Genomic DNA, 10,458 nt, shown 5'->3' on the forward strand with positions numbered 1-10,458 from the left:
GCTTCATAAACATAAACATGGAGTCAGGTCGAATTTAATAGAATAATCAGTTCTTTGAGGCTTAACTGAGTGATTATAAGGCTAATTTAATTTAATGTGATAATTATCCCTCCGGTAAAAACATACTGAGCTCAAACGGAACGACAATAATACGCATTTACATCTAGTGTTAAAAAAACATAATAATTAAAAACAAAACTGTCTGCATTTTCTTTTATGTAATGCTTGTCATGTATGCCAGTGCTGTCCTTTTATAACTTTTGATACTTCTTTTTACACCCTTCCCTCAAGAGGCTTTGCCTTTTGCCAGGTCGCCATTGTAAATAAGAATTTCATCTGAATTGACTTGCCTGGTTAAATAAAGGTTAAATAAAATAAAAAATAAAATTTGCAAAAAAAAAAAAAAAAAACATTAATTAAAAATAGGCCTATACCTAGTTACACCAGGCAATATTTTTTATTTATTTATTTGCATATATAAAACTGCACAAAATCCAGTCAATGAAAAAAAAAAAAAAAAAAGTGTCAGGAGAGGTCAAGAAGCCACAGGCTTATACACAAAGGACCTCCCACCAACCCCAGGAGAGAAAAAAAAAAAAAACCAATAACAAAAAAGAAAGAAAGATCTAAACTAACATAATTTTAAAAATACAACGAAAGTTAAACAACAACACGAAGTATACAACATGTGCAGAAAAAACCCTAACCAAACAGTGGAAAACAATCCAGTTAAAACAATGAAATACATACAAAAATCAGCACTGAAGAAAAGAAAATATATCTAAACCTATCAAAAGATAATTAGACATCATTAAGATGTCTAATTATCTTATAAATCTTTATAAATAATAAAATAATAAAATAATAAAAAATAAATCGGCACTCTGCCATCTGAGTCGGTGCATCTAAAATAGGCTATATTTCACAGTAACATGACTGATATTATGCAGTGTTGAGTCTGTGTGCCCGATTGGACCCATTTCTATTTATACGTTTTTTTAAATGGCCATTTCTATACATATTGTTATCATTGCCATTATTTTATTCTTTGTTTGCTGTTACAACACTAACAGGACACATAATAATGCACACAGTGCACTTTAGACTAAGCTACTAGAGTTACCCTGCACTATACTAATTTTTAACAGTCTCTTCTGCACTATATTCACTTTTTTAATAGTCCTGTATCACAGCTGTTTCCCTGCACTATATTCACTTTTAACAGTTTTCTTCAACTCCTTGTATTTTTATATCTGGTATATTTTTTTGTACTTTGTACTTTTGCACTACTAACTTTTTTACTGCCTGTTTACTAACATGTTTTGCACTATGGAACTGTGATGCTGGAAACTTGAATTTCCCTCGGGATCAATAAAGTTACTATCTATCTATCTATCTATCTATCTATCTATCTATCTATCTATCTATCTATCTATCTATCTAACATGCCTATTCCGAGAAAGATAGAATAATGTTTGGACTGATCACATTTCATCTATTTTATTTATAGGCTAATAGCCTAATAATAATGATATGGGTTATTTTGGCCTATCACTTCTTTTAAACCAGGTTTAGCCTACAAAGTGCAACAAGAACAACTCACCCAGGCAGGTCATCTGAGGACACACTCTCAAAGCAGGCAAGGCATGCAAAAGTTGAAAAAAAAAAAAAGAAGAAAAGTCTTTCATGATGAAAGTCTGTCTAAAATCAGCGCAACACGTTCAACTGTATAGTTAGCGTTTTTATCAGCCAATCCTGCATGTTTCTCTCCTCTGGTGGTGAATAATGATGTTGTGCAAAGTGTCGTGCGACACGTCCTCGGTTCTCTCTTTTAGCTGCAGCAGAGACGAGGAAAGCAGCACAGAGCTCTCACACTGAACATATTTCTGCGAGGTGCGAACGGATTCCTGCCAGGGGGTGATTCATCTTGGCAATAGACGATCTCTGGCAGGAGTCATTCTGCTTCCTGTGCGTTGCCACAGCAACACCTAACAACATCACCATAGCCCCAAACCTGCAGACCTGCAGGAGAAACACGGATTATTGTGATCAATTCAACGTGTTTTCTGTGTAGATAATCCTATAATAAGTCTTTAGGAGGAGGCATTTTCCAATCAGGGTAACAATGAGTCAACGACAGATAATTCAAGGTGAGAACCTGAGCTGTTTTTAATTCATAAAAAGGAAAGGTGTAGCTATAAAAGTCAAACTATCTGTCTGCTTGTGTTTTGCAGTTTTTGAGCAGTATCAGAAATCAAGGATGCAGTTTGTGCAAGCTGTTTCTGATCTGGCAGCCAGACCACAAAACATAGACTTCCTTCAAAATGCTGGTAAGAGATTATAACCACTGAGACTATGTTGTAGCTTTATAGTTTGCTATTTGCAGGGTTTCTCCTCTCCTGTTTATTTGTTTGTTTATTTGTTTTGCACAATTTAAGACTATACAACATAACAAAAAAATAAATGAATAATATACAGTGCAGGAAGAGGCAAAAAAAAACACTGGGTTTATCTGAAGCCTCCACCTAGAGACAAGATTAATATAAAGAAATAATATGACTATATAACAGTGATAACAAAACAATTAGGACAAGATATATATATAATAACAATACAGTAAATATATAAAAAAAAGACATGTGTGTGTGTGTGTTGCATGGAAGTGTATGGCTAGTGTTTGTGAGGAGGATATTGATTTAAATATCTATAAAGACTTATTCAAACAACAAACAACTCCTGCAGGTGTGATGTCCATGCTGCGTCCCCTCATGTTGGACGTGGTCCCCGGCATCCAGCAGACGGCAGCTATGGCTCTGGGCCGCCTGGCAGACCACAGTGATGACCTGGCTGAGGCCGTGGTGAGGGAAGACATCCTGTCCCAGCTGGTCCAATCGCTCCAATCGCAGAATGTCAGTATCTCATCCTTAAGTGCCAGTTTCATACACACAGGTTGTCCAATACTCTGTCACTGCCGTTTAGAGGCTAGTGTGTGAGCGAGAGAGAGGAAAAAGAGACCCTGCAGGACTTCAGGGTCATGCTCCCTTGTATGTGAGAGTGTGTTTTGGACTAACTTGGCAGCTCGCCTGGGGGCTACTTCAAAACCTAAGAGCCCTTTACCATGAGAGCAACCAGGCCTTTGTTTTCCCTCTCTTTCTCTCTCAGGCCTCTCAGAGAAGACAGACTGCAGTTTCTTGTTATTAATGAGACATTGCAGTCTCATACGTTTAAAATCTGATACATTTTTAAACATTTTATGTCAAATGTGACAAGAATTCAGTGTTTTCTGCAGAATTATTTCTCACTTTATTAGTGAAAAATCTCCATTGAAACCTTTAGAAAAAATCACAATGTTTGAGGTGGCTTTGCAGATGTCTATGGATTATATTATTGGAAAAATTAATACATGTTTTATTTGAAGAGTTTCTAGGGAAATAGTGTATAAAACATATTAAAAAACATGTCCTTTTTTTGGTGTGAAAACAATGATTTATGGTCATTTAAATATATTGTCTTTGAAATATGAAAAACCCTATGTTACAACTTCAATACTTTTCTGTTCACTGGAAAAGAAAAGAATATTTGAAGGTAAAACAAATAGCTGGTCTTTGCAATTATTTTAATTTTTTACACATACAGCATTGGGTATTATGTGATCCCAAACAATGAGGAATTAAAGCCAGTGTCAATAAAACATGAGGGTTAAACAGTACAGGGAAAACTCTAGGATACATGAGATGTTTAAATTATTAATAAGTTAAAAAATCTTATTTTTAAAACACAGGGAGAAAAATAAAATATCATTCCAGGCTTTACATGGAGATTTGTCATCAAATCATGGAACAATATAACTGGCTAGTCCTAATTAAAGTCTAATGTTAGTTTAATCCTCAATTTGGGCCATGACAATGAATGTGTGTATCTCTGTGTGTGTTTGCATGCAGAGGTTTTATAAGAAGTCAGCAGCGTTCGTGCTGCGTGCAGTTGCTAAACACTCCCCGGAGCTGGCCCAGGCTGTGGTGGCCAGTGGGGGAGTTGATGCCCTGGTTCTCTGCCTGGAGGAGTTTGACCCCGGGGTGAAGGAGGCTGCAGCCTGGGCTTTAGGCTACATCGCACGACACAATGCATGTAAGGAAAACACACTAACATGCTTAGATTTCTATGATTTCTCTCTACCTTTTTCTCACTTTCTTGGTTTGAAGAGACATTTTAGCCCATGGTAAGATGTTTTAAATATCATTCTTTGCACTACATCCTTTAAATATGTGTTTGTTTTCATGTTTCGATCCTCTCTCCATTGCTGTGTAGTTTTGTCTCAGTCTGTTGTGGATGCGGGTGCCATCCCCCTGCTGGTGTTGTGTCTTCTGGAGCCTGAGTTGGCCCTCAAACGCATCTCAGCTTCCACACTCAGCGACATCGCCAAGCACACACCAGAGCTGGCCCAGACTGTGGTGGACAATGGTGCCATCGCACATCTGGCACAGATGATCCTCAACCCAGACGCCAAACTAAAGGTAGGCCAGCTCAGAGAACAGTCTTACCTAAACAGCCGCTGGTTTAACTCGGTTGATGATGTATAATGGCATGAATGAACAAAAAACAAGTCTTTAAATAATACCTCATTGGGATTTTCTTTCCTTATAACAATGCTTGCCAAGTATGGTAAAAATAAACAACACCTGAGACATGCATGCTCAAAATTCATGTGTGCCCTCTATTGTTTTGATTATTGAAGCTTCAGTCTACTCCTCTTTACCATAGACCCATTTTTGTCTTTTTTAGGGGGGACAGAGGGTCTTTAGGAGAGATAGCAGGTCAACAGTAGATGACACATAGAAGCGGTGTAAATCATCTGAAAGCTGGGAACCTAAAATTCATTTGAGATGCAGCTCAGCAGTGCGTCAAGTTATTCTAGTCATAAATCAGAAAAAAATTAATTAATTAAGTGTGTAATGGTTAAGAACATTATGATAGATGTATACAGTATGATGGCCATTCCCATGCTCTATTATGTCTCATAAGTTGTTGCAGCAATTTTTGGGTTGATACCATTTGTTACACAGATTTGGTGCTAAATTTAACCTATTTTTACAAGACCAAAACACCAAGACCTTGGGGAACACCATATAAAAAGTCATTCTGTGATTTGGAATTGAAAAACTTTTGATATTTTGATATTTTTCTTTCTTTTGAAGAAGAATTAGATGAATTGAATTTTTCGGCAATTAGATTGAGAGCATTTCTGTTCTGGAAACTGCTCAGAAACCCCGCTATAGTCAATATAACTAGGAATACCCCAATCCCCTGAATGTCCTATAGGTCTCTAGTTTGTGGTTGTAAAGTTTCACAAGGCTGTGATTATCCTAGAGGTCACAACAGGTGATTTTATTATTTATTACATTTTATACAGTGAGGTGAAGTTTCTAAAAACGGTCTCACTACAACAAAATATCTACTATGGGGACTAACATCATCACACATGAATACAATTGGACTCATTGGATCCACAAGAGTCTCAGCTTTACAGTGACACCCAATTTATGTAATTCTAAGGCTGTTTAGGGACAGACATATTCAAACACATCATTTTTTAGAATAGGCAAAAATAACACATGTATAGTGCATGCAAAAAAAAGGCATTGTGTTTGCCCAAAACTGCATGTGATTAGGATGAAGTGGGCATGTCTGAAGATGAGACTCATGATGGGTACCCAAAGAACCATATCTTGAGGTCAGAGGTCAGGTGACGCCTTTGAAAGTCGTCATGACAGTTGTCTCCACGCCCAAATGTAGTGTAATTTCAGAGCGTTATTTATCCTCCTTTCCGACATGCTAACATGACATGTTTGGTACCAATGGATTCCTTAGACTTTTTAGTTTCATATGAGACCAATATCTTTAACTACCCCACGTCTGAAGAGGTAACGTTAGCTATAATATAAATGTTTGTCTTTCTTCTCTTCTGAAAATATTTCTATTTAAAAAATGTACTCAAGATATAGAGATACTGTCTACATATATAATTGTTCTTTCTCCATCTATTTGTCCTCTCTTGCCCCTTCATTCACCTTTTTAACAAACATCTTGCCCTGTCAGAATTTCATGTGATACATTGTTTATTTTATTTTTTAATTTAACCTTTATTTAACCAGGTAGTACTCATTGAGATTAAGAATCTCTTTTGCAAGACAGACCTGGCCAAGACAGCAGCATTTAAACATACATTAAAGTTTCAGACGCCACAACATAAACAAAATGCAAAATAAATACATAGCATAATATCATACAAAACACATTAAAATCAAGTGTTTGAAGCCAACGTTAAAGTGAAAATATTCAAAAACACAGACAGCTCCCGATTGACTCTGCTTCTACGTCTTGCATTAATGTTTTAAATTCATCAAAAGTAATCAGTTGTGATTTATTGTGAATGAATTATGATTTAGAAAATGTCCTTTCAAAAGATTTTTTGTTGAAAATACAGAGATGAAAATATTCTTTGTCATGTCAAGTTAAAATGTTAAAATATTCTTTTGTATTTTTTACATTGAGTACAAATGACCATTGTAGTAACTCATCATTTTTGAGTAAACAAAAGAGCAACACAATCATACAGAAATCGGAATAGTGGTGAAATTTGAGCTAAGAGTAGGCACCTATCCTTGAAAAAAAAACTTTTTTTCAAACCTACAACAATATTAACATTAACTGCAGGTAGTTCTACTTTAGAAACAACTACATTGATAGTAAATAAAATAAAATTGAATAAATGTGCCATCCAAGTGTAGCTAGCAAAAGAACCAGATATTTAATAAAGAACATTTCAACATAGATGCTGGCTTTAGAAATGTACAACATGAAGCTGTAATTGAATTTGCAAAAAATGTGAATGAACTCTGGAAATAATTCATGTTTTTGTCTCCAATCCAGAGGCAGGTGTTCTCAGCCCTCAGTCAGATCAGTAAACACTCCATCTGCCTGGCAGAGATGGTGATAGAGGCTGAGATCTTCCCTGCAGCAGTGGCCTGCCTCAAAGATCCAGATGAGTATGTCAGGAAGAACGTCGCCACTCTGATGAGGGAGGTTGCGAAACACACACCGGAGGTACGTCACACTTTCACACTTGTGTGGGCACAAATATGCACGGAGGGACACAATGTAATCTGTGTCTTTGTTTCCAGCTGTCCCAGGTGATTGTGAATTGTGGTGGCATGGCAGCTGTGATCGACTATCTGGGCGATTGCCGTGGAAACCTGCGGTTGCCGGGGATCATGATGCTGGGATATGTGGCAGCTCACAGCGAGAACCTCGCCATGGCTGTCATTCTCTCCAAGGTGTTCCCCTCGACACGCCATGTGACAGCTAAATCCACCTCTACAACCAGAGACATTCCATTCAGGTCCAGTATGTAGGTCATATTGACTGTCCTTTTGTGCTGTGTGTCCTTTTTTGTCCTGCAGGGGGTGCCCCAGCTGGGCCTGTGTCTGTCTGAGGAGCATGAACATCATATCAAGGCAGCCACAGCCTGGTCCATCGGTCAGATAGGTTATCACACCCCTGAGCATGCCAAGGCAGTGGCCAACGCTAACCTCCTGACCAAACTGCTGGAACTCTACATGGACGCCAGAAGCTCAGAGGACCTGCAGGCCAAAGTAAGTGCTGCAGCTCTGCAGTGTTTTTCACATTAGTAATGTTGCTCTGTACCTGAGTACACTTGCGTCATCATTCACGTGTATTTGTTTATGTTGAGCTCAGCTGTTCTGTTCTTCTCAGCTGTAAAACTTAATTCAAACTTGACAGAAACTAAATAAAACTCACCAAGACCTAGTCGTTAGTGTTTCCAACAATCACCAACCCTGGTTTAGTTGAAATAAACTCCTATTTCACCAAGTTTGATGTGAAAATATGCTGGTTCTACACTTCTGTTTGTTGAAAACGCCCTAAAAAGGGATGCACACAGTTGGGACATGCTTGTTGTTGGCATGTTTTTTTGGTTTAGAAAATTATTTAAGTCTGCTGTCCATCAGTGCTGTTGAAAAATGAGCTCAAATGTAGTTGTTTTTTTGGTTTATTTTAACATTGTGATCGAATGATTCAGATATTATTGCATCTGCTGTTCTTATTTGCCTGCCAATGCAAATGGTGATTTACCTTTTTATGGCATACTATACTATGACATTTTTTTGACGTGCTGATGTATGTCTTTTTACTGTACTATGGGTTTTTTGTGACTTCCATATATTAGCTTTTATCAGTTCAAAGTCTATTGGTCAAATAATAAAATACTGGTTTTACAAGCACATGATTCTTGACCTCCAATTCCTTTAATTGTGCCATAACTAACACATAAAAGACAATTACTTAAAGAATCAAAATATAATAGTTTAATAACAAAGAGGTCAAGTGTGTGTGTGTATGTGTAGGAATGTTGGAGCCAATATTGGTGTTTTTGGGTTTCTTTTTGAAAGACTAGTTTACATTTTGTGGGTATTAGTATGCCACGCCACCAGAGGGTAGTGGTGATGGGTCGGGCCTCTCAATCAAGTAACAAGTGGACACAGTTGGGTAGTTTCAGTGTATTTGGAGTGCTGGAGATGAAATGGTTCCTACTGCAAAAACAAACAATTAAGCAACACAAAACAATAAGAGATTCTATATATAGTACTAACATAGCTAAAGAAACCACAGTCAGCGATCTACAACCATAGCAAGACGGAAGAACCAAGCAAAAACTAAGACTGTTTAATTGTTACAATCAATGTATAGTGAATTTAAGTTAAAGTTAGAATTCAAAGTGGCGATTAGGTCTTAAAATGTATGGAAAGGGTCGTAAAATTTTCAGCTGTGGGGCACAAATAACTGGTATCTGTAATGGAAATGAGCCTTTAGTGCATTCTTACCGATTACTAAACAAGGACCAGGCAAACCAGGAAGTATTTTGAGTCACTTGGTAAAAAGATGAGAGCCAGGGAAAAAGGTTAATATGACTGGATATGTATTATTTTTCCTTCCTCTTGTCTTTTCAGAGTAAGAAGGCCCTAAAGAGCATTCTGCAGAAGTGCACCTACCTGCCAGGTCTGGAGCCCCTCCTCTACGATGCTCCAAGCAACATCCTTAAACATGTTGTCTTCCAGTTCAGCAAGGTGAGTGAGTCTATGGCTGCGGTAGAAAAGTAAAAAAAAAGAAATCACAACCTAATGTCTTTTCCTAACCACTTTTCCTCGAGAACCTTCCTAAGCAAAAAAGACTATTCGACCGCAGGCTATGATGAGTATCGCAATCTGAATCAGTAATCTGCATTTTTCAAGTTTTGATGGTTAAGATTTTATAGCTGTATTATCCACTCTGCCTTCCCTCCCCTCCCCTCAAAGGTGCTGCCTCATGACAGTAAGGCTCGCCGTCTGTTTGTGACCAGCGGAGGGCTGAAGAAAGTGCAGGAGATCGAGGCAGAGCCTGGCTCCCCTCTACAGGAGCACATCAACACCATCAACAGCTGTTTTCCTGAAGAGATTGTCAGGTGTGTGTCTCTCCCCAGTACTAACACACACACACATGCTGAAACACATACTTTGTCGACATCGAAACCCTGTGCGTGGAGAGAGAGCTGTAAACAGCAATATGGGGCTGCGGTGGAATGATAAGAGCTGGTTGAAATCTCTAAATGCTAAGGAAAGGTGCTTCAATGCTTCCTTTATTATTTCCTTTAGCATAGGATACACTGGACTATCCTTTACGAATTTCGGTCCTCTAAAATGAGTCGTGCGGCTCAAAAATTGGAACAGAAACGGGCTAAAATCGCACAGTGTATGCCCAGCTAAAGTCCTTATGAACTCTCTTTCTCCCCTTTCCTTGACCTCATGACGTTTTCCATTGAGGTCAAAGGAAAAGTGGTTAGGAAGAGACATTAGGATGTAATTTTGACCGCAGCCTAGGAGTGACTGATCACATCACAGCGGTAACTTCAGAGCTGTGTACAGACTCAGCATCATCCGTCCTGTAACAATCATAACATCATAATCTGTTTTTGTTTTTTTTAGCATTTATTCAGAGTAACAAAATGCTTTAACAAAAAAAAAATTGCCTAAATAAATTTCAACTAAATGAAGAAAAACACTGTATATTTAGAATTAAGGTTACATAAGAGTAAACAAATACAATTGAATAAGTTAACTTAAAAAGCAGAATTTAGCTGTATGATAATGGTAAAACAGACAAAATATCCTTCAGTATAAAACACAGTGTAGGGTATTTACAGTGTGTGTGTGTGTGTGTGTGTGTGTGTGTGTGTGTGTGTGTGTGTTGTTTCAGGTACTACTCACCTGGCTACTCAGATGTCTTGCTGGAGCGGTTAGAGAACTACCAGCCGTCCTGACCTCCGTTCACACTACACATCCTGTTGAAATGTTGACATGAACATGTACGCTGTGTATGCCTTTACAGTAAAATTCAAGCAGTTTTAAA

At 37.9% G+C, this 10,458-nt stretch overlaps 1 protein-coding gene across 1 annotated transcript; it reads left to right on the top strand.

The window, feature by feature from the left end:
• Positions 1–1,988: 1,988 nt before the first annotated feature.
• On the top strand, positions 1,989–10,458 carry spag6 (sperm associated antigen 6). Its single transcript, XM_074621869.1, has 11 exons — positions 1,989–2,150; positions 2,235–2,330; positions 2,743–2,909; positions 3,942–4,125; positions 4,306–4,511; positions 6,928–7,101; positions 7,179–7,331; positions 7,458–7,649; positions 9,024–9,140; positions 9,369–9,514; positions 10,306–10,458. Exons 1-11 carry the CDS (start codon positions 2,126–2,128, stop codon positions 10,367–10,369), a joined length of 1,524 nt encoding a protein of 507 aa, XP_074477970.1. The 5' UTR covers positions 1,989–2,125; the 3' UTR covers positions 10,370–10,458.

This window comes from Sebastes fasciatus, chromosome 21, assembly GCF_043250625.1.
Source record: "Sebastes fasciatus isolate fSebFas1 chromosome 21, fSebFas1.pri, whole genome shotgun sequence".
Lineage (NCBI taxonomy): Eukaryota > Metazoa > Chordata > Actinopteri > Perciformes > Sebastidae > Sebastes > Sebastes fasciatus.